The sequence below is a fragment of the Eptesicus fuscus genome, chromosome 13 (assembly GCF_027574615.1).
Source record: "Eptesicus fuscus isolate TK198812 chromosome 13, DD_ASM_mEF_20220401, whole genome shotgun sequence".
NCBI lineage: Eukaryota > Metazoa > Chordata > Mammalia > Chiroptera > Vespertilionidae > Eptesicus > Eptesicus fuscus.
Genome location: NC_072485.1, coordinates 40,406,684 through 40,431,561, shown reverse-complemented (window position 1 = coordinate 40,431,561; position 24,878 = coordinate 40,406,684). Strand labels below are relative to the sequence as shown.

The 24,878-nt window shown below is 40.6% G+C and overlaps 1 protein-coding gene across 4 annotated transcripts in view; it reads right to left on the bottom strand.

The window, feature by feature from the left end:
• The window catches only part of C2CD3 (C2 domain containing 3 centriole elongation regulator), a 121,001-nt gene that overhangs the window by 22,535 nt on the left and 73,588 nt on the right, over positions 1-24,878 (bottom strand). For 3 of the 4 annotated variants that reach the window (XM_028158268.2, XM_054725499.1, XM_028158269.2), the window contains exons 23-30: positions 23,356-23,958; positions 20,771-21,109; positions 17,786-17,924; positions 15,641-15,705; positions 13,013-13,218; positions 11,691-11,824; positions 6,488-6,646; positions 3,035-3,252 (exon numbers count right to left, since the gene is read on the bottom strand). In XM_028158268.2, the coding sequence (XP_028014069.2) occupies positions 3,035-3,252; positions 6,488-6,646; positions 11,691-11,824; positions 13,013-13,218; positions 15,641-15,705; positions 17,786-17,924; positions 20,771-21,109; positions 23,356-23,958 (1,863 nt within the window). The remainder of the gene's footprint in view (positions 1-3,034; positions 3,253-6,487; positions 6,647-11,690; positions 11,825-13,012; positions 13,219-15,640; positions 15,706-17,785; positions 17,925-20,770; positions 21,110-23,355; positions 23,959-24,878) is intronic. The other variant, XM_054725497.1, reaches the window with a different exon arrangement.

Sequence of the window (24,878 nt, the reverse complement as noted above, 5' to 3'; positions counted from 1 at the left end):
AATCTCTACCAACTTTGTGGTCAACAGCAAACTCTTTTCTCTGAGTCTGTTTATCTTTAAAATATGATTAACGCCACCCTTTTCACAAGGTTTTGATATAAAGAATAGATGAGATAAATGGGCACACACTGTGTGGCACATATATAGATACTTAATAAATGGAAGCTACTAGTCACCTCAAATTATTTTAAAGATGAAATGGTAGGAAATAAATTAATAAACAGGTGTAGTAAATGTCATATGTTTACATGATTATTTGAGAGGAGAAAGAAGATGGGAGGCAAATTTGACTCCCAAGAATAGGTATCACATCTCCCTCACAGCACCTAATGGAGTACGCAGCCGGCAGAAGGTCCTGGCTAGGCTTAACACATTGACAATTTTCAGGTCTCAAAGGGGAGTGAGTAGGTGTATGAAAATGGAACATCCCTGCTGCAAAGAGGAACAGGAACCAGGAAGCACATTTAATTGCTCCTAGCTCTTTGGCCTGAACTACCCTTCTGTCTTAGAGCAGTCTTCCTGCTTTTTAAAAACCAGCCCATCCTTTAAGGCCCCACTCTACTGCATCTCCTCCAGGAAGCCCTCCCAGATGCACCAGCTAGAAGGGATAGCTACATGAAAGCATAAGAACATGCTATTGTGTAATTGTCTGTCTACATATTTCTCCTATCAGACTGTGAGCTTGTCAAAGGCAGAGACCATATCTATCTGATTCATGTTGCAACTTCAGAGCCCAGCAAAGGACCTGGCACATAGATGTGGCAAAAATGAAACAACCATTCGGTAACTCCCTCTCAAGCTTCACTCATACCTACTTGTCTAATTACTTCATTAAAAGTGTATTGAGACCATCCAGAACTGAAATATCATTGCTGTTATGTACACATAAACAACTGTTGGACATAGAAATCGGGACTCAAAAGAACTGTTGGCCCAGAAAGAAACTCACTATAGACTGATTCATTTGCCTCTCAGCATAACCATTATTGCTTGTCTCATTTTCGGTTCCTATAAGTGTATTCCTAGTATCACATGAGCTCACTCATCTAGGGGAAATGATGAACAACATAGACTGAAGAACAAGAACAGCACTGATCAGACTGTCAGACCTCAGAGGGAAGGTAGGGGAGGGTGGGGACAAGGGAGATAGATCAACCAAAGGACTTGTGTTCTTGCATATGAGCCTAACCAGTGATCACGGACAATAGGGGGATGGGGGCATGAGCGTGGGGGCGGTTTGGGATGGGAATGGGGGGGGGGTTTGATGACAAATATGTGATACCTTAATCAATAAAGTAATAATAAAAAAAGTGTATTGAGATACGATGGAGTCAGAACCTGGCTTCCCTGATCCAATCACCTCTTTCAAAACTCATCCTTTCCTTGTGAATATTAATTCTTATCCTGTCATCCCCTTGCTTAAAACTCACCATTTTCTTCCAGGAGAAAGATTAAACACTAAAGCTTGCCTTCAAGGCCCTCCATCTTCAATCCTTCAGTTCTTTTCTCTCTCCTCTTTTAATATAGCCCTTTAAAGGGATTCCCTATTTGCTCTCACCTCTACCCCCAATGAGCCTTGCTCTGTTTTTCTCTTAGCTGTCTTTTTGGGGGGCAGTTTCTTTGATTGACTATAGCATGTACACTACTGAAAGCAGAGACAATGCCTGTCTTGTCTACCACTGTACCTTCCTGGAACTAGTAAAACAATAGTGCCTGGCATGGTTAGTGCTCAATAAATAGCTGACAGAATATTATTTCCAAGCAAGAGGAAATCAAATACACAGTACACCTCTGGGGTCCTGGCTACCAACAGGTTAGATATCTAGAAAAACAAAGTAGGAATAAGATTTCTGGTGGGGTTTTTCCCCCTTTAAAGAAGGAAAATGAAACATCCATCCGTGTGTACAATTTACATATTTTCCTTGAGCAAAAATGACACCAAGTGAGTTGAATTCAGGTGCTGATCTAAATGATTTCTCAATAATCCTCACAGCATGCCTGTTTCTAGGGCTTAACCCTGGATTCTGATTCAGTAGGACCCAGCAATCTGAATTTCAAAATAAACACCACAGGTGATTCTTATCTTAGGCAAGTTTGGAAATACTTTTTCTGGAGTGATCTTTCTCTGGGCTGCACAGTGGAATTACCTGGGGAATTATGAAAAATACTGATGCTGGGTCTCACTCTCAGAGATACTGAGCAACTCACATATGGTGCAATCTGGGTATCTGAATTTTTAAAAAATATATATTTTCATTGATTTCAGAGAGGAAGGGAGAGGAAGAGTGAGAGAGAAACATCAATGATGAGAATTACTGACTGGCTGCCTCCTGCACACCCCCTACTGCGGAGTGAGCCCACAACCCAGGCATGTGCCCTGAACAGGAATTGAACCATTATCTCCTGGTTCGTAGGTCGACTCTCAATCACTGAGCCATGCTGGCAGGCTGGGCATCTGGATTTTTAAAAGCTCCCTTGGTAACTCCAATATGCAGCCAAAGTGAGAACTACCACTTGAAGGGATTTTCAAAGGGTAGATTACTAACATCCGAAAGCATCTGGGGTGCTTGCTAAAAATGCGGACTTCTGGGCTCTTTTTATATATAGAATTAGAATTTTAAATATGTATGTAGTTGATTTTTTCTGAAAACAGAGTGGCACAAGTTCAAGAACTGCTACTGAAGAACTCATCTAATCCAACCGCCCCCCCCTCCCCCCCTGCTTTTTTTTGGTTGGGGAAACCTTAAGAAGGGAAAGGGTATGCTCAGAGTCAAATAGTAAGTCCATGCTAGAAACCCACCAAGGACCCCACCCAGGTCTCCTGCCTCTCAGTCCAATGCTCTTTCCATTGCACATGTTCTTGTGCCATGCTACTATGCCTCTCCTTTCAAAAGGAAGACGATAAATAAATAAGATGAAGAAAGCTGTTGGTCTCTGTTGGTCATAGGAGCTTGTCTGAGGATAGACATTCAACTGCTTTTTGAACAGCCACCCAGTGATCATGACTTCTCAACAAGAGGGGCCTGAGCCATACCCGTGATTAAGGAGCTGACTTGCAACACCAGGTTATTGGATTTCTCCAGGATGCACTGGCTCTCAGGATCTAGGCTGCTGGCTTCTGGCCCACAATGGTCCCCATGGCTCTGTTGGCACTGCAAGATAGTCTGAGTCTGAGGACTGAGGGGAAGTACAGGCTTGGTGAGCTTCTGGCTGAAGTACCTCTGAATTTGATCTAGCTCACTCAGATTCCTCCTGTAAAAAAAGGAGAGAAGAGGACAAAAGGGTCTTTCACTGAAATTATAAGCATCTTTGATGTTCCCCTGACATTCTACTGCTTGAGTTAGGACCTTAATACCTCTCATTTGGTCTCTTAATACTAGGGCTCTCTTTCTCTCCAATCTACCAACAAATCAACCTCCACTTCTCTGACTACAATCCCACTATTGGGGACAACTTTCTCCCTCTTCTGTATGGCTCATGCAATTATTCTTCTGATGTACAGCAAAAATCCCAACTCCTGGTAGGAAACACTCCTGATCATCATTCCAGTCCTCATGCCCTCTAACTCTGAAAGAAAAAGGCCTTACTCTGGGATGACGCTGATCTTTGCTACCTCATAACCATTCCTGATCCTTCAAGGCCTAGCAAGCCTTCCTTGACCACCCTCTAAATTGGCTGAAGGGTCCTCTGTGCTCCACAGTTCTATACTCTTCAATCCCATCACTTGCTTGTTTCACATTGATTTCCTCTGAAGAAGTATAAGCTCTGTGCTGATTCTTTTATATCTACTACACTCAGCATACTGCTTGGCAAAAATAAATCAACATTAAATGGATATAAAAAAAATTTATATTTTAATAAGTGATGCTTGCCACACTTCTTACAGAAAGTCTGGCGGGTTTTAGAATGTTCACCACGTTTGCGAGAGTGCTATCAGCATGGAAAAGCAGGCCTTTTTTATTCTTACCATTCTCCAGTGGTTGTTCGCCAACCACTACCACCTTCATTTGCACAGGATTTAATATTTTATGCTTTCAAATACATTGCCTTGTTTAATTCTCAGCCAACCAGATGAGATCAGTAATTACTGTTTTACAAATGAGAAATGTGGGGATCGGAGAATTTAAGTGATTTGTCCAGGGTGAGTGGTATGCAGCTACTCAGAATTTGGGACTCCAAGACTTGTGCTTTTTCCATGATAATAGATGGGCCCTGTCCCAACAGGGATCATTCCTGTCTCACAGCTCTGAATGCTGGAACCTGAGTTCAAGCTACTCCCCCAGCTCTGTCCTTATTCCTTTCAACTATTAAGGTGCTCACATTTCTCCCTTTCAAAGTCCATCACCCCAAATCATTGATCCACCTCTCCCTTAAACTCCTTCACTCTTGGCATCTCCACTGACTTGCTGTCTTAGGTTTTCCTTTAGTTTTCTCATTATGTGTTAGTTTAGTTTCCCTAACTAGGCCATGAGCATCTGGTAATAGAAGATAATATCTCAAACTTCTCCATTTCTCTAGTATACTCAATGTGCCTGATGCAACTGGCACAGCATAGATACTAAATACCTGTGAAGTAAACCAAAAGTCTTTCTATCCTTTTGTTAGGAACAGTCTGCATGTCTCAGAGTCAAATCCAAGCTAAATGAGGGGACAAAGCTGATCCTTATTCTGTCACTAGAAGCCATGACTCTACTAAATCACAGTGGATTTACTTAGGTGTCTATATCTGGGTGTATGCCACATGGATAAATACCTGTAGCAGGAACATGCAAATAAATGTAAACATGGTGAAGCTTTAGAAAATATGCAAACCCAACTGGCCTTGTCAGAGGTTCTGGGTGCAGAACCTACTAATATCAAGCTACAAATTTCTCATCTGTGAAAAAAGTTTATTAATACTTGCTCTGTAGGCCTCATAGAATTGCTCAAAGAAAATACTGTTTTAGGGCTTTGTGAACCCAAGGAAGTAATGCAAGGTTATCTCTATTCCTCTCTGTTTGGTAGTCATCCTGGTAGCACTAGCATCACCTGAGAACTTGTAAGAAATGCAAATTCTCAGGCCTGATTGAGTCAGGAATTGTATGGATGAGTCTCAGCAATCTCTGTTTTAACAAGTCCTTTCATGCAATTCTGATACACACTACATTTTGAGAACCAAAGCTTTAGAACAGTGGGTTTTGGCCTGGCGATTTTGATCCCAAGAAGACATCTGGCAAAGTGTGGAGACATTTTCGGTTGTCACAACTGGGAGAGGGGTGCTACTGGTGTCTAGTGGACAGAGTCCAGGGATGCTGCTAAATATCATGGGATATGCCCCACAGCAAAATATCTGGCCCGAATGTCAACAGTGCTGAGATTGAGAGAAACTGCTCTAGGGTGAAAGAGAGTTTCTTTTTCTCTCTTCTCAGTGGGTTTTAAAATATGTTATGTGAATGACCTAGTAAATATAGTCACACTATGGATGGTTTTACTTAAATAACCTGTCTCCAGCCGAGAATCTAAAATGAGAATCTGGGCTCTAGCTGGTTTGACTTAGCGGCTAGAGCATCGACTGGGGGACCAAAGCGTCCCGGGTTCAATTCTGGTCAAGGGCATGTACCTTGGTTACAGGCTCCTCCCTGGCCTGGGCCCTGGTTGAAGCTCGTGCAGGAGGCAACCAATTGATGTGTTTCTCTCAGATTGGTATTTCTTTCTGCCTTTCCCTCTCTCTTCTACTCTCTAAAAATCAATGTGGCCCTAGCTGGTTTGGCTCAGTGGATAGAGCGTTGGCCTGCAGACTGAAGGGTTCCGGGTTTGATTCTGGGTTGCAGGCTCAATCCCCAGTAGGGGGCATGCAGGAGGCAATGACTTTCTCTCATCATTGATGTTTCTATCTCTCTCTCCCTCTCCTTTCCTCTCTGAAATCAATAAAAATATATTTTAAAAAAATCAATGGAAAAATATCCTCAGGTGAGGATTAAAAAAAAAAAGTCCTTTTTACTGCACTACACTTATTAGATAATTCAGGGCTGATCCAGATGATCTATAATGGCCCTTCAATTCTCACAGTGCTTCTCTGGCTCAGATGCTGACTAAACTAAGAAAGAGGGAAGCATTAACAGGACAGATGCTGGTCTGGAAGAATTCAGTGGTTGTGAGGATAAAGATGGTGGACAGAATGAGGCTTTGTAAATTGTAAAGTAGATGAGAGGTTGTGTAGCTATGAGGGTAGTTATCAGTAAGTTTTGTGAATAATCTAAAGTTCCTGTATTTACGGTGCATTAATAGAGCCTTGTGAAGGAATAAAAGGTTCAAGCTGAGACAGGTTCACGTATGAGGAAACCTGTGAGACAACAGGGTCCAATTTGACACTAATGTGCATGAAAGCCCCTATTAAACCTCCCAGAGGGGTGATAGTTGATGGAAAAGCTGTATTGCAGGTTGCCACTGCCCATTCACCTGTGCTCCACAATAGTTTCCTGTGTCTTTTCTCAGCAGAGGGCCTCACCTCAGAGAACTCAGAATGGAAGTATGGGAGGACCAGGGCGGTGTGGTCAGTTTGTCTTCACTTGGCGAGACTGCCTCTCCCTGCTGCAGGGATTCATGAAATCGGCGGATATTCTGCACATGCTCTTCATGCCGTGATGCCTGGCTTCTTGCAACACTTCTGTCAGGAATAAATGGGGGCAAATAAATTTCCATCTAGTGAAAAAACTCCTAGTGTGACAATAAACATATCACCTTCCTGAAATGGTATTGCAAATCCATCCCACTACCAGTTCTGGCTTCATCAACTTCTTGTATTTCAACAATCTCCTAAATAATCTTACCTTCAGTATTACCCATTCCTCTTGAATAAGTTTTCCACATTATAGCCTGAGTGATTTTTGAAAACACAGATCTGAAATAATGAGAACATTTATGGAGTCCTTATTACATGCCAAGCAATGCTCTAAGCATTCAACATGTACTAACCTATTTAATCATCATCATTCCTTTCTAGTTTTGCCTTCTTTTTTTTATCTATAAAACAAATTTCAAATTCCTTAGTAGGGCATTCAAGAACTTGACCCCAGCAATAATCTCTTTATTTTTATTATTATTTAAAAAACTAGGGGCCCAATGCACAAAATTCATGCAAGGGTAGGGTCCCTAGGCCTGGCCAGCGATCAGGGCCGATCTGTGGGGTGATCAGATGCCCCTGCTGGCAGCCCCGTTGGCTGGCCTGGGGCCTGCACACAGCTCCTGAGTTGAGCATCTGCCCCCTGGTGGTCAGTGCACATCATAGCGACCAGTCATTCCACAGGTTGTTCCACTGTTTGGTTGATTTGCATATTAAGCTTTTATTATATAGGATATTTTTTCTTTTCTTTTTTTTAAGGGTAGTATTTTTAAATAACAGATTCATTGAGAAATAATTCACATACACAATTCACCCATTTAAAGTGTACAATTCAATTATTATATTTTTAATCCTCACCTGAGGATATGTTTTTACTAATATGTTAGAGAGAGAGGAAAGGGGAGAGAAAGAGAGAAAGAGGGGAGAGAGAGAGAGAGAGAGAGAGACATCAATGTGAGAAACATAGATTGGCTGCCCCTCCTATGCACCCTGACAAGGGATTGAACCCACAACCTAGGTATGTGCCCTGATGGAATCAAACCTGCAACCTTTTGGTACATGGGAAGATGCTTCAACCAACTGAGCCACTCAGCCAGGGCTTACAATTCAGTGGTTTTTAGTATATTCACAGAGTTATGCACCCATCATCATAATCAATTTTAGAACATTTTCATTACCCTAAAAAGTAACCCTATACCTATCAGCAATCACTCCACATTTCCTCCTCTCTTCCCAACCCCACCCAGCCCTCCCAGCCGTAGGCAACTACTAATCTACTTTCTGTCTCCACAGATTTGACTAATTTGGATATTTCATATAAATGGATTCATACAGTAAGTGGTCTTTTGTGACTGGCTTCTTCAAGTTTCATCCATGTTGTAGCATGTATCAATACTTTATTCCTTCTCACTGTTGAACAGTTTTCTATTTTGTAGATATATCACATTTTATGTACTCATTGGTTCACGAACATTTGGGTTGTATCTATTTTTTGGTTATTAGGAATAATGCTGCTACCAACATTCGTGTACAGTTTTTGTATGAACATGTTTTCATTTCTCTTGGATATATATGCCCAGAAGTGGAGTTCCTGAATCATATGGTTTACTCTATGTTTAATCTTTTAAGGAACTGCCACACCGTTTTCCAAAGCAGCCGCACCATTTTAAAATCCATGTATGAAGGTTACAATTTCTCCACCCGCCCCCCCCCAACACTTGTAATATTTGTCTTGTGGGTGTACAGTGGTATTTCATTATGGTTTCATTTACATTACCCTCCGGGCTAATGATGCCAAGCATCTTTACATGTGCTTATTGGCTGTTTTTGTTTGTATACCTTCTTTGGAGATATGTCTATTCAGATAATGTGCCCATTAAAAATATTTTATTGATTTTAGATAAGAGAGGGAGAGGGAGAGGGAGAAAGAAACACTGATGTGAGAGAGAAATATTGATTGGTTGTCTCCTGTACGCCCCCCGACTGGGGATCAAACCTGCAACCTGGGTATGTGTCCTGATCAGGAATTGAACTGGTAACCTTTTGGTGCAAAGGATGGTGCTCACTCAACTGAGCCACACTGGCCAGGACAACATGCCCATATATAATGGAATAATTTGCCTTTATTATTGAGTTTTAAAAATTCTTTATATATTATGTTGGGCAAAAGTAGGGTTACAGTTATTTGTATGAAAAAGGACATGTAAGTTATAATTATTACAATAGCTTTATTAACTCTTTTTTGTGTACTCACAATTGTAAACCTACTACTATTGCCCACCCTTGTATTCTGGATATAAGTCCATTATCAGAGATATAATTTTAAGTATTTTCTTCCATTCTGTAGGCTGGGCTGTCTTCTCAATTTCTTGATGGTATCATTTATATCACTAAATTTAAAAATTTTGATGAATTAATTTTTTCCTTTGTTGCTTCCGCTCTGGTGTCATATCTAAGGAATCGTTGCCTAATCCAAGGTCATAAAGGTTTAATCCTATGTTTTTTCTAAGAGTTTTAGTTTTTATAATTAGAAATATGACCCATTTGGAGTTAATTTTTGTATATGGTGTGAGGAATGGGTCCAACTTCAATCTTTTGCATATGGATATTCAGTTGCTCAACACCATTTGTTGAAAAGACTATTTTTCCTTAATTAAACCATCCTGGTATCTTTGACATCTTGGCATTCTTGGGTTTATTTCTGAATTGCTAATTCTATTCCATTGGTCTATATTTCTATCCTTATGCCAGTACCTCACTGTGTTGTTTACTGTAGCTTTGTAGTAAGTTCTGAAATCAGGAACTTTGTTCTTTTCAAGTCTGTTTTGTTTATTGTGTTCCTTGAATTTCCATGTGAATTTTAGGACTAGCTTGCCCATTTCCATAAGGAATCCAGCAGGAATTATGACAATGTGTATTGAATTTGTAGGTCAGTTTGGGCAGTATTGCCATCTTGACAATATTAGTCTTCCAATCATGAACATGGGATGTTTTTTCATTTATTTAGACCTTTAATTTCTTTTTTAAAAATTTCTTTATTGATTAAGGTGTTACTTCTTTTAACAATGTTTTGTAGTTTTCAGAGAATAAGTTTTATAATTTTTTGGTTAAATTTATTAAGTATTTTATCTTTTTTGATGCTATTGTAAATGAAATTGTTTTTTTCAATTTCATTTTGGATTACTCATTGCTGATATATAGACACAATTGATTTTGCATATTACATTTTAAAATTTTCTCAGTTTAAATTTCTAATATGGTAAAAAATGATAGATATAACTTATATAAACAAACTGCGTTGAGGTCATCAATAATTTTTAAGAGTATAAAGGTGTTTTGAAGTGGAAATATTTGAGAACCACTGCTTTACTAAGGTATAGCCAGTATATAATAAACCACATATTTAAAATATAGAATATAATGAGTTTTGAGATGCATGTATATTTAAGGAATTTATTACCACAGCAAGGTAATAAATATATCCCCTAAAAGTTTCCTTCTATGCTTAGTAACTCTTCCTTCCTTTCAGCTCCATTCACACTACTTTGTCTTTAGGCAATTAGTGATTTGCTTTCTGTCACTATAGACTAGAATGTATTTTCTAGAATTTTATATAAATGAAATAATATAAAGCATTTTATTTTTTGTCTAACTTCTATTTTGATTCATTTTGTTGTAAACCAACATTGCCTTTTTTTTTTTTTTAAATAATTAATCCATTGTATGAATATACCACAATATGGATGGCTAGCTAGAATTTGTCTTTTTGATATAGCCCTTTGAAGTGGGAACATTTTTGTTTGGACAAAAAGCAAACCACTAAACTTGTAGCTTTTACAATTACTAAACAGTGGCCTCACCACTGATCTGTATTTCTGTTCTTGTACAGTACCCTTATCCTACCCATATGTCTCATGATCGCTATGATCAAAATAACATCTATAAAATAATAAGAGACTTGACTTGGGTTGGTGAGTGTACAATACAATATACAGATGATGTATTATAGATACTAGTATATCTAAAACCTACATAATTTTATTAACCAATGTCACTCCAATAAATTCAATAAAGAAAAAAAACACCAAACCAGAAATGATGTAAACCTGGGATCTAGAATTTGACAGATACATGGGCTCCCTTTACGCAGAGCACAGAGGCTCTCCTCATGTAGTGAGCAGGCAGAACATAGCATTGTAGTGGGCCTTTAAGTGGTGTATTGAAGTATCTTTCTTGGAATAAAAGGTCTACTCAGTAACTGCTGCTGTTGGAGTGGTTGCTGTTGGGGAAGATCCCCTGCCTTCTCTCTGAGGTAGAGAGATAGACATGGGAAAGACTGGTAGAGGCAGAAGGATACCAAATGACACGAGGGTCTGGAAGAGAATGGGGGGTGGGGAGAAGCAATCTTATTCTTAGACCCTGCCCTTTGACAAGATGCAATATGCTCTAGCCCGATATTCACATGCATAGCCATGGTTGGCTTGGGTGAAAAGGATGAGCCAGGTGCATTTTACAAAATAACCTGGCAAATTGGTTTGGAAGGAGAAAGATCATGATATCTTTCTCACACAGCTGATAACTGATTTTACAGACGAAGGTCAAAGGCCTCCGAAGAATAGAAAAACATATCTCTTGCCTGAAGCTAATCCTTTTATTTTAAAAAAATATTTTTATTGATTTCAGAGAGGAAGGAAGAGGGAGAGAGAGATAGAAACACCAATGATGAGAGAGAATCACTGATGAGCTGCCTCCTGCATGCCCCCTACTGGGAACCAAGCCCGCAACCCGGGCTTGTGCCCTAACCATGAATTGAACAGTGATCCCCTGGCTCACAGGTCGACACTCAACCACTGAGCCATACCAGCTGGGCTGAAGCTATCCTTTTGACAGCAGTAAAAGTTCTAGTTCCTATATTATAAAAACGTTGTTTTCATAGGATCTTGAGATTCCCAGATATTGTAACGGAAGGTCAACAAAGCTCTTTCCCTGTCTTTAGTTTCTTCCTTTAATAAAGGAAAGAGAAATGACAAGCCAGCTCGAACACTTCTACACTGACTCCATTTTGTCCCATCATCAAGCAATCACTCACCTCCCAGGGGAGGAGAAACCAAGCTCTTTTGAAGAGGTATGAACAAGTTGTTCTGGAGTCTGTCTAGCAATGCAGCCGGGGAACGCAGCATACACATCAGAGACAGGGAAGGAAAAGGGATGGTATATTGGGATCTGTAGAAGCAATGAAAATAATGGTACACTTGTCATCACAAATCCTTTTGGGACAAAGTAATATAAACAAATTTGTAAAATATATTATATACTTATAAATATAATTTACTTAGTATTTTCTATGTGTTGAGCACTGTACTAAGCAATTTACATGCATTTTCTCATTTAAACTTCACAATGCTCTTATGAGGTAGATACTATTATGCCCATTTTACAGACTATACTAGTAGATTGCCTTTTAGTTGCTTTATCTATACATATTTTTGATCTTGTTCCTCCAGCTAGTCTGTGAACTCCTGGCTAGACATCGTTTTACATTTACATGTGAGGATAATGTGGCTATGATATTTCTTATCTGAAAACTACCAGGGTTGATGTGAAGAAAAGTCCTTATTATATAGAGACTGTTTAACTCATCATTTTCTTATGCATGAATGCATGTATTCACTCATTCATTCATTCATTATTTGGTGATGCCCACTCTGTCAGATCCTGGACCAGGCACCCATGATAGAGAGATGAATATGCTACAACCTTTGTGTTGATAGAGCTCCCCCCCTATCTGGGGCAGTTTGGAAAATTCTCATTTCCTTTATAGTTAAACTCCATGAAAGAGTTGTCTATACTTACTATCATCAATTCCCTTCTTCCCAGTCTCTCCTTTTGAACTTTTTAAAAAAGTAGACCAATGATTAAAAAATTTATTTTTTTATTGATTTCAGAGAGGAAGGGAGAGAGAGAGAGACAGACAGACAGAAACATCAATGATGAGAGAGAATCATTGACTGGCTGCCTCCTGCACGCCCCACATTGGGGATAGAACTCCCAACCTGGGCATGTGCTCTGACCGGGAATCAAACCATGACCTCTTGGTTCATAGGTTGATGCTCAACCACTGAGCCACACCAGCCGGGCGATAGACCAATGATTTTAATGTAAGAGTTTAAAAAAAGTTCAACCAATATCACTTCAGATTCCACACTGCAACTAATCTTATTTTATTTAAAAACCGAGATATATAGTTCCAGAACATTTTTATCACCTCTAAAAGGTCATGAGGTTATTACAAAACACAAATATAGAATGTGTTCTATAAGCTGGAAAGTACTAAATACATCTAAAAAATTTTCTTGTAGGTATTACTCAGTAGAACCCTTTTTGGTTAAGGATGTGAAGTAGGATACATACCAGTGATCCTGGGGTCTCCACCCCACGTCTTGCTTGCCTTTCTTCTTTGAAGTGCATCAAACTCTCCAAAGGGGAGACAGCAACTTTTACCTGCCCCTGGCACTCTCCACTGAAGTCTGTGATGTTGTACCAGCCACAGACAAACTGGAAGCCAGAGAGAAGCGGGGAGAGGTCCACCGAGGCAAAGCCAATCACCCTCTCCTCATCTATGGGAGAAAGAGAAGAGCTGGGCAGTGTGGCTAGGCATGTCTTGCCACTGAGATTAGAGGCTGCATATGGAGAAACTGATTTAGGGGACTGGGAGGTTTAGTGGTTCCAAAATCAACAGAAAAGATAGATAATGAGGATGAGACAGACAACCACAGCCTGCTTTCACTATTATGGATTAACTAGAGGTCCGGTGCATTTTGTGCACCGGTGGGGTCCCTTGGCCTGGCCTGCATCCTCTTGCAATCTGCGACCCCTCGGGGGATGTTGGAGAGCCAGTTTCGGCCCAATCCTCAGAGGCCAGGTCGAGGGACCCCACCGGTGCAAGAATCTGTGCACCGGGCCTCCAGTATGCATATAAGATCTTTGGTTAATCTCTTCTTGCCCTCCCCTCCCCCGCTTCCCTCTGAGATTCAGCAGTCTGTTCCATGTTTCCATGCCTGTGCCTTGAGCATCTGCTTCCTGGTGGTCAGTGTGTGTCATAGCTACCGGTTGAACGGTCGGACACTTAGCACATTAGGCTTTTAAACATAGATTAGAGGTCCGATGCATGAAATTCGTGCAAAAGTAGGCCTTCCTTCCCCTGGCTGCCAGCACCAGCTCCCCTCTGGCACCTGAGACCTGGGCTTCCCTCCGGCACCTGGGACCCGGGCTTCTCTGTGGCCGCTGGTGGGCAACCGGGACCCAGGCTTCCCTCGCAGACCTGCCTTCATCCGGAAGAACAGAAGGACGTCTGGAGAGATGTCCAATCTTAATTGTATATTATGCTTTTATTATTAAAGATTCCCTTTTTGTATGGCAGGGAAAAGCTGGCAGGGTTGAGATGTGTCCTCTTGATACAGACAACTGGAGAGCACTCTTAAATATAAGAAACTTGTTCTTGTCCCTAGGTTATTGTGTCTTAGTGATTTTTCTCAAGGGACTGGGTCTTGAAAGAAAGCATTTGAAAGACCATCACCCTGGAATTTTGAGGAATTTATTTGCATTTTCCCACTTACACTTATCTGTATTTTTAAAAAATTTAATAACATATTTAATTAAAAAATCACAAAGGAAAGACAAATAATCCCCTAGAAAACCAGCACAGGGTGCAAAATGAGCTTAGGCTCTGTCTCCTAAGGGGGCTGCCCTTAATGACTGAGAAGATCCCTTTCTTGGCCACACAGTTTATAAACAGAAGAGCCAAGATTTGAATCCAGGTCTGTATAAGACCAAAGGTTTATTCTTTTTTTCCTGATAAGTAAGTATTGAATTAATAAGGTGAGCATTGGTCTGCTTTACATTCTCTGGAATACGTCAGAGAGAGGAGAAGAATAGAAAGCAAGAAGGAGTGTGGAGCCTAACTAAATGAAGCAGGAATTCCTAGTGTTGATTCAGAGAAAACCTATTTATGACCAGCTCCTGCTGCATTTATGAGGTTGGGCAGGGGTGGGGACATAAGTGAATCCGAGGAAGCAGCATGGGAGGAACCATTTAAACCAGACACACAGCATCACTTCCAAACAGGAGCACAGGAGGAGACAGGTAAGCTGATTTCCTTTGTACCCCGACTATTCTCAGGTCTTTATTAGGCTTTGGGGTTAGCTCTAAAAACTTACCACTAGCAAACAAAAACTGTGATGTTGTGGATGACTCAAATCAACCAAAAGTTTGAAAACCAGACCCTAGCAGTAATCTTACAGCAACTAGATTTACAGGAGGGATTTAGTGAGACAAAATTTTCTAAGTATAGGAATTGTGAGATAGCTGGATGTCCTCACCACCTCATTTTTGAGCCATCCAATCTTATTAGCGTGGTGAAATACAAATGGTGAAGGATATATAGCTAGTCAAAATTGGGTTCAAATCCTGGCTCCATCAATTAATAGGTATATAACCTTAGTTAAACCACTAAACTTCCTTGGACTTTCACATCTATAAAACTGAACTAATTATATTTTTACCTTGCAGGATCACAAATATTTATAAAGCTCTTAGCACATTGCTATTCACTAATAAAAACTGAGAATTTACTAAGTATCAGGCATTCATTTAATTCTCCCAAAAACCTATGAGGTAGGTACTATTATCATCTTTATTTTAGGAAACTGAAGCATTAGAGAAGTTCAAGTCATTCACCCAAGGTCATACTACTTTGTAAGCGCAGAACTGGTATTTAAATTTAAAGAGTGTGGCTTCAGAGTCTGTGCTCTTAACTCTGTTGTATTATGCCTCACTAAGCATGTGGTCAAACAACATTATCTGCTTTGTAAGGATTTAAATTACAGGGTATTCTGTGGGATTCATTTCTAACACATTTGTGGGTACTCAGCACCACCAGTTCTATTGTTTCATTTGGTTAAAAAAAGAAAAGGACTAGCAAACTGTCAATTGTGTGTGAGCTCATTTTCACAACCAGAGTTTACAGAATAGAGTTCATACCTCCTTTATGCCAAACTTTGAAGACCAGAGTTTGTTGTGGGTCCAAAAGTAGCTCTTTTGATAGCCTATTAAGAAAAACAACCACAATAAGTGAACTGTGTAGGACGCTTCTGTAGTATAAAGCTTAGGTTTGAAGAATATCTTGTAGTTTGCAATGCACTTTCATTTGACCTTCAATGTCATCTTCTAGGAAATATTTTTATTTTCACAGTTAAAAGGAGATGGAAAGTCAGAGAGATGAAGTAACTTGCCAAGACTTGAAAACAGGCTCCCCTGATATAGCGGCTTCCCCCTCACACTCAAACTCTGTTTTTCAAGACGAGGGAGGGAGTGTGGAAAGGGAGCCCCTCAACACGTAATGAACAGTTTTGTTGCAGCAGGTAAGAATACTTCTTGTGCCATGGGAGTGGGGAAATGGTGAGAAGGAAAAAAGAGGGGGAAAAAGAACATTTATTGAGTGCCCTTTTTGGGCCAGGCATAGCATCAAGTGTTTTATATACATGTAATCTGCACAAAAACCTATGACATGGGCATTATTATCCCTATTTTACAGGTGATGAAGCTGGGCTCAGAGAGGTGAGTGATTTGTTCAAGGTGACATAAAAGTTAGCAAGTGGCAGAGCTGGGATTTGAACCCTAGTTTGCCTGACTCCGAAGCCACTCTGTGCAGAGGTAAGGCACCAAAATAGGAAGGTGCCCAACTTTCATACCAGGTAAAGAAGCTGATGTGGAATTCTTTAATATGTTTTATATGACATGAATTACACAGTTTTAAATTACAAAGATTTGGAAAGTTCTAAACCAGGTATCACTGCTTCAGGGGAGCAAGATGGGAGAACCAAGAGACCACTAGGGAATTGAATGAGAGGCACTGTGCTAAAGTGAAACAAATACTGTCTCAGAGTTTTGAATTCTAGCTCGGAGTCAAAATTCTTACCTTTGAATTCCAGTTCTACTACTGTCATCTGAGTGACCCTGAGTCTGGTTTATTTTGGGATAATAAATCAGTTAAATGGGATAATAATATCTACCTTCAGGTTGCTAGGAGGATCAAATGAAACAATTTTGTGATAAAGAAATAAAAAAAGTACCATTATTCATTTTTCTTCTAATCTTGCCTACAGATTATGTAACCTCCCTGTGCCAGTCTGTACAACTGTAATATGATTGACATAACTCAGCCTCCGATTTTTTGAGCCCTCCACAAGGGCTTTTGTGTACCTAATATGTACCATGAGGTAATCTTCCTAAATGTCATCTAATTTGGCCCTCACAATAACCCTGTGATTTATCCCATTTGACAGATGAGGAATCAAAGGTTCAGAGATGTAACTTGTTCACATAGTTAGTAAATGACAGAGATGGGGCTGGAGGCCACCTCTCTCCAGTTCCAAAGCCTAGCCTCTTCCCACTGCACCAGAAATCTTTTCCAAGTACGTACAATCCTTAGTCTTTTCTGAGATTTGTTCTCTCAGCCTTCTTCATCTAGATAACATACATTCCTCCATACTTAGCTGAGATATCTTGTTTAAGAACCTTCCCTGAACGTTTAGCTATCACCTTCTAAGAATATAGAGTTGAGAGCAGCATATGCCACTCTGTGTAATTTTTAAATTTATCTTCATCATCTGAAATGCCCTGCTTTGTTCTAGGTACTGGGAGTTAAAGATAATTACAACCCTCACTGAATAAAAAACACAACAAGCTTTTAAACCACTGCTAGCTATGAATTTATTTTTCCCTATTTTTTCTTTTTCAATTGTAGTTTACATTCAATATTATTTTGTATTAGTTTCAGGTACACAGCATAATGATTAGAAAATCACATACTTTACAAAGTGATCCCTTGATATTTCAAGTACTCACCTGATACCATACATAATTATTACAGTATTATTGACTATATTCCCTGTGCTGTACTTTACACCCCATGACTATTTTATAACTACCAATTTGTACTTCTTAATCCCTTCACCTTTTACTACCTGTGAATTTAAAAGCATTAGGATTAAATAATTGCTTGATAAGAAAAGCATTTCCCAGGTCTCCTAACCATTACTGTATTTGTTACATTCCTTGCTCTGAGTTTGTCTCCTGGAACAAAACCAGATTCTAGAGGTTAAGGGAACATTATAAAATACAAACCTTGATTGCTGTTGAAAATTCCAGATGGGGGAATCTGTGTTTTTAACCACTGGGGTGTAGACAGGAGATGGCTCATCAGCTGTTGCAAAGGATACACAACAACTGGGTATTGATACCTTCCGCTCTGTCAAGGGGCTCCCTGAAATAGAACAGAATGTAGTGACTGTACTTTAGGGTTCCAGAAAGAATTTGTTGGAAGCATCCCATTATACAGGTACAAGAGCGGGACTATTCCAGCCGTCTTATACCTTGGGTCTTTGCTTGAGCTATTCCCTGTATCTGAAATATTTTCAGTGTCCTTTCTGCTACTAAAACTGTCCTATCAAGGCTTAGTTCATAAATATTCCCAGACAAAAAATGACTTCTCCCATCTCCTTGTACTTTATGGAATGATAGAAAATATGTGATTGAGAGGCAAAAGATAGAACTGCAAAAAGGCATAGACTTAAGAGTCAGGTTATCAATTATTAGCTTTGTCATATATATTCTGAGTGACCTTGAGCAAAGGCCTATCTAGGCCACAGCTTCCTCAAATAGGGCGTATGATACATCTCCTAAGACGTTAAAAATAAATAATAGTAGGTAACACTTATAGTATATCACTATGTGCCAGGTACTGTTCTAATACATGTATATATATTAACTCCTTTAATCTTTACAACAACCCTTTGAGATAGGTATTATTATTATTCCCATTAAACAGATGAAAAAAGTGGGGTACAGGAGATTAAACATTTATTAAGTGGCCACACATTTATTATATAGTAGAACTCAAGCATTCTGGCTCTTGAGTCGAAGCTCCCAGCCATCAACTATAATGACTCCACTACAGAGTTGACGAATATAAAACAATGAGTACTATGCTAGAAATTTTTAGGTTTCCAACATAAGACACTCAGTCATTTGTTCTCTTTTAAAACAAATGCAAAATGAAGATGGCTAATGATACTAGATAGTCTAACTTAGCTGTTTAAGTTTAAATTAATGAAAATTAAATAAGATTAAAAATTTAATTCCTCAGTTGCACTAGCCATACTTCAAGTGCTCAATAGCCACATGTAGCTAGTGATTACCATACTGGGCAGTACAGATATAGAACATTTCAATTAAAGTACAAAGTTCTTTTTTTTTAAAAATATATTTTATTGATTTTTTACAGAGAGGAAGAGAGAGGGATAGAGAGTTAGAAACATTGATGAGAGAGAAACATCAATCAGCTGCCTCTTGCACACCCCCTATTGGGGATGTGCCCGCATCCAAGGTACATGCCCTTGACCAGAATCGAACCTGGGACCCTTGAGTCCGCAGGCCGACGCTCTATCCACTGAGCCAAACCAGTTTCGGCCAAAGTTCTTTTTGACAGTGCTAAATAAGAGTGACTCTATATAATGTAGACTCTATGTACTCCATAAGCTCCCTCTTAGCTCTAAAACGCTATGTATCTCAGGATTACAAATGTAGGGAAGAGAAGAAAAAAAGAATAAGAAAATAAGTATGTTTTAAACATTATTTATGTGATCTAGAGGTACAAATTCTGTATGTGGATTCTAAGCAATTTGTCTTCTATCTGTCTAGCTCAAGGTTTCCCCAAATGCATACTCTCACTTCACCTTGTAGGTGAAGTTAATCTTTGAGGCACCACCCCTACTCCTTCTCTATCTGGCTGCTTCTTTCAGTGACTACTCTTCCAAAGACCTCAGGCTATCCTGTGACAGAAAGCAATCTGATGAAGAAGCCATGGTCAGGAACTGCTGATTTTACTCTCCTCCACCAGCAGTGTAACATTTAATAAGTAGCCATTAAAAGGCTCAACCACCATCTACTCTCAGAAGCCTCTCAACTCTCTAGGCAGAATCATGGAACTTCATACCCTCAGTTAGATTTCTCCAACTTCAGCTTTCTTTTAGGAAAAGAGAAGTACCTGCCACTTTGCTCTGATGTATTTTCCTCAATCAAAAGAGTTTCCATTAGAATAGACCAATTCTTTTCAAACTTGTCCACCAAAGTAACAATAATCCAGAGAAAAATAAACACTAAACTCTATAAAGCATAGGGGTTTCTGTTGCCTCTAAAGAGCAACAATAAGCATATCTACTAGGAGACTAGTACTTAACCTAAAAACCCATGAGGCTTTTATGTTATCTTCCATAATATAGCCCTACTAGAGGCCCGGTGCACGAGATTCATGCACTGAGGGGTGGGGTCACTCAGCCAGGCCTGTGCCCTTTCGCAGTCTGGGAGCCCTCAGGGGCAGGAGGTGACCTGGCAAACAGGGAAAGGCAACGCCCCCATCACACCTCTGCTGCTCCCACTGCCGGCAGTGTAGACCTTGGCCGGCCCTGGTTACCTGAGCCTCGGGCGGCTGGGTAGCCTACATCTGAGGCTTGCCTGTGCCTCAGGCTGGCCTAGGCAGCTTGGCAGCCGACATCTGAGGCTTGCATGTGCCTCGGGCTGGCCCTGAGTGGCTGGGGGGCTGAGGGAACTGGGGGACTTCGGAGGCAGGCGCGCAGAGCGGCTGGACCCGCCTGGGCATGCCACACGCCTGCCGCCCCGGCGGGGCTGAGGGGACTGGGCACTGCCATCTTGTGGCTGTGGGCACCACCATCTTTGAGGGCGTGACAGTCAATTAGCATATTCCCTCCTTATTGGCTGTAGGCACCACCATCTTTGTGAGGGTGTGATGGTCAATTAGCATATTCCCTCTTTACTAGATAGGATGGTAACTAAGGAAAAGTATTTAAGCTGATACTCAGTTTTTTGGACTGGGAAATTTATGATATGCAAAATTAGGATAACTGACAAGGTCCACTTATGTTTGGAAAGGCTTTCAGGTTGCTTAAGCTTTAGGCTTGAAAAATATAATAATTATTGATTAAGATGGTTAGCAGTTCTTGCAGATGCTGCCATGATTTGAAAGATCTGTGAAGATATGACCACAGCCTGAGGAGTAAGATACATGTTTCTGGATAAGTGAGTAGAGCGTACCTTTCAAGCTTAAGTGCATTGCTCTTTCTACCAGGATACTGACTGCAAAAGTTCCATCCAATTCAGCAGGACCCTCCTGGGCTGGGCAGACTTCAGCTGTGGTGCTGTTGCAGGGAACCTGGGTACAGGCGGGAGACTTCTGGTGGTCAGGTGGTACAGAGAGTTGGATCTCATCCTTCCTTCTGGGGAGTTGCTCAGACTCACTGTGGCTGCTGCAGTCCATGGAGTCTAGCTCATGAGTGGGCCCAGGGTGTGGGGAGAGAGAGGAAAGAACCACATGAACTCGCAAGGCAGCTCCTGAGAGATTGGAAGCATTTCGTCCAAATAGAGGATACACACCTGCAAAAGAATACAGGAGAATAAGCCTAAGCAAGCAGGACTCAATAACTGTGGGAGATGCTCAAAGGGGGTGCTTGTGGTCCCTCTTTCCTTTTGTAGATCTACAGGCCCCAACATACCAATTTGCAAAAACACCTGTGAAGTTAGTACACATTGTGAAAATTTTTAACTCCCACAACACTCTCCATCCCCCTTGTCACGCACTATCTCCAATAATGGAAAGTAGTGAGAGCTTAGATTTGAAGCCAAAGCCAAATGACTACAGGCAGAGCTGTTGAGGAAGGGATTCATGTGCTGAGGGGCAACTAGGCTTTGATGACTTCTGAAGCCACTTAAAAGTCCAAGATTTTTATGAAATCAGGAGCGGACTGTCTTCTTTTCCACATGTCCCACTGACTCTTGTTCTTAGGGTTTCTCATCAGGAAGCTGTCCTGATACTCAGTTTAGCCTGTTCACTAACTAAATTTGTTTTGGCAGTAGACCTGGAGACCATTTGGAAGGGAAGTAGGAGGTGGTGGCAGAGGAGGAAAGAAAGTAAGAAATTAGTATTTGTTGACTTTTTTCATGTGCCAGAATCTCAGAGGGGTTAAGTACCCTGCAAAGTTGACTTTTTCAATAAGTGGCAGATTTAAATTCAGGGATATGAGCTTTATTGGCTGTCTGGATATTCAATGAGATTTTATTTATAAAGCATAAGGTTCTTTCGGAAGCCCAAAGTTTGCTTTAGTAGACTCATATCAATTCAGGAAAATAGTTAACTGATTTTCAGATAGCATAAGATGGAACCTTTGCTGCCCTGACTGGTGTGGCTCAGTTGCTGGTTGATTCCTGGTCAGGGCACATGCCTGGCACTCTCACATCGAGGTTTCTCTCTCTACTGCCCCCCCCCCCCCACCTCCAAAAATCAATGGAACATCTTTATGGGGGGAAAAAAAGACGGCACCTTTCCTGTCTTTTTCTATTTTTAGGTAGGGAAATAACAACCTTACATATATATGAGATGGATTAATACCATGTTTGTAAAAAATCTAGTCTGGCCATCTCCATTCATTATGCACTATAGTTGCTAGACTTATTTTTTCTAGTATGCAGCTATGTCACTCTTTTATTCAGAACCCATTATAGTTTTCCATAGCTCTCCAAACTCTTCTGCTTAGAAGAGGCCTTCAACATAGTATTCTTGTCCACCTCTATGGTTTCAACTCCCATCATTTCCCAACCTGTGTATCCTATAATTCAGCAGCACCAAATTCCTTATAGTGCCTAAAATGTATCAAACTGCTTCATGCTTCTGTGTCTCCACACACACCCTTTTAAAACACCCTTGTTTCCCACATTTCTTGGCTTATTCCTAAATCCTTTGAAACTTGGGTCTTTCCCTGAGATGTTGTCCTTGAACTAAAGAGATGCTGAACCCCTGTGCTCCCTTAGCACCACTGAGAAAACCTTCTTCATAGTTTGTATGCTTCACTGTAATTGTTTATTTACTACTCTATTGAGGTCAGCATTATTTCCTACTCATCTTTGAGTTCCCAGGGCCAAGTACATGTATCATGTATTGAACAAATGTTTGAAAGAAAAGTACCCAGCACATAATGCCACTTGTAAAATGTTACCTTTTTCCTTTCTGCCTGTGAACCAATGTATTACTATATTGATTTTTTTTATGATTTCAAAATATGCTGACCAGAGAGAAAGGATATCCTAGTTTCATTAGCAGGTATGCTTTTCAGTGTATTTAAAAAAAACTAGGATTCTAGAATATCATATAGGTTCTTACACAAGTGGTTACAGATAGTCCCCTAAATTTCCTCATTACTTCATAGATATTAACTGAGTGCTTACAATGTTGTAGGTGCAAAACTCTGATGCATTTGGATGAACTCTATAGTTACTAAGTTCAGAGCCAGTTCTTAGAGCTGTGGTGATTCCACGAAGGTAGACTGTTGTAGATAATGCTCTTTTTAAAGCAGCCAGCAAACCTCTCTTTGGAATCTCTTTAGTTATGAGAAGCATCACTAAATTACTATTAATCTTCAGCACACAATAATGGAAAGAACACTGCCTATGATCCTGGGCAGTTACCCAACCTCTGTGAGCCTCCATTTTCATGACTATAAAATGGGTCTAATACCTACCTCACAGGATTGCTGGATCAAATAAAATGTCTGAGAGGGTATCTCACCTACTGCTTGTCATAGAGCAGGTGCTCAAACCACAAGAGCTGAGGCTGGTTCTTAACTTACCACTGACAGTTAGTGTCCTTGCTGTCCTCTCCCCAAGTCTGGACAGGTCCACATAGGCTGAGCCAATCCAACTGTCCGTATTGTGGGGCCTCTCCACATTTTCATTGCCATAAGCCCGCCACACTTGGATCTCTAATCTCTCCTCCCTGAAGTACCAAAGCAGTGACGGACCCCTAAAGATTTCTGCTTTTTTGGATGCCTTAAAAGTAACTATGACCTGCTTTTGGTTTGTAGATTCCTTAGGTTTCTTGAGAGGAGTCCAAAAGCATTCATGATCATACAGCTTGTAGCGGAGGTAGCAATATGTGCTCTTATGAATATGCTTCTGGCCAGCAAGCAGCACGCAATGAAGGGGCAGCCAGAGCCTGGGTGTGGAGATGGTGATAGTGGCTGGCTCCTCTTCATCCATCTTGACAAGATCCTTCAGGTTATTCTCAAAGCTCCAGCCCAATAGTTCAGCAGCTTCCAGCACCCGTTCTCTGTCTCCAGGATGGGTGAAGGAAACTGAAAGCTCCAGACCACCCACAATCTTCTGCATGAGCTCCAAGCCATGAGGCATGGCCCCATCTTCTGGTAAAACAATAGGATACCATCCTGTGATCCCTTATGGGAGAAAACATTTTCAATTATTGTCTTAAAAGTAAAAAGACTTACCCATTATCCACCCCAGAGCCACCATCACTCTAGCCCAGGATAGAACAGAAAACATACTGAACAGTGCATTGTAGTTTGTTTCATCTGACCACTGAAAGGCAATGAGAACAGGTTGAAGAACAAAATCTAGGAGTTGAAAGATCTAAATTCTCTCCTTGGCTCAGCCCAAAACTAGTGGTCAATCTGGGTAAGCCATTTATTTTTCTCAGCTTTGTTTTCCTTACCTGACAAATGGGAAAATTACTGCTGATCTTGCCTACCAGACAAAGTTGTTATGATTATTAAATGATAATGGTTTTAGAAAAGCTTTAGAAGAGAAGTACTATACAAGACCTGAAATGTTATTATGATGTTACTAGACTCCCGGTGCATGAAATTCATTCACAGGTAGGGTCCCTAGGCCTGGCCAGCAATCAGGGCTGATCAGGGCCTTCCAGCTGCTGGCCAGGGACTTCCTTTCCCCCGGCTCTGGGCTGCAGGCTGGGGCCTTCCCTCCCCCAGCTGCCAGCCCGGGGCCTTCCTTCATTCCGTGCTGCCCCCTGGTGGTCAGCGCACATCATAGCGAGCGGGTGAACTCCTGAGGGGGCAATTTGCATATTCGTCTTTTATTATATAGGCTATAGGATAGTATAATGAAAAAGGCAAGGGACAAGCAATCAGGAGATGTGGGGTCTAGTTCCAGGTTTTCCACCAAGGGAACTGCCACTTAGTGAACATATACCAAGGACTAGGAATTAGATTTCAAAATAATAACTTCTCTATTGAGTATTTACTACATGTCAGAAATTCCCCTAGTTTTATATATATTACTTCATTTCATTCTCCTGATAACCCTGTGAAATTCTGAGGATTAACTGGGATAAGAATCC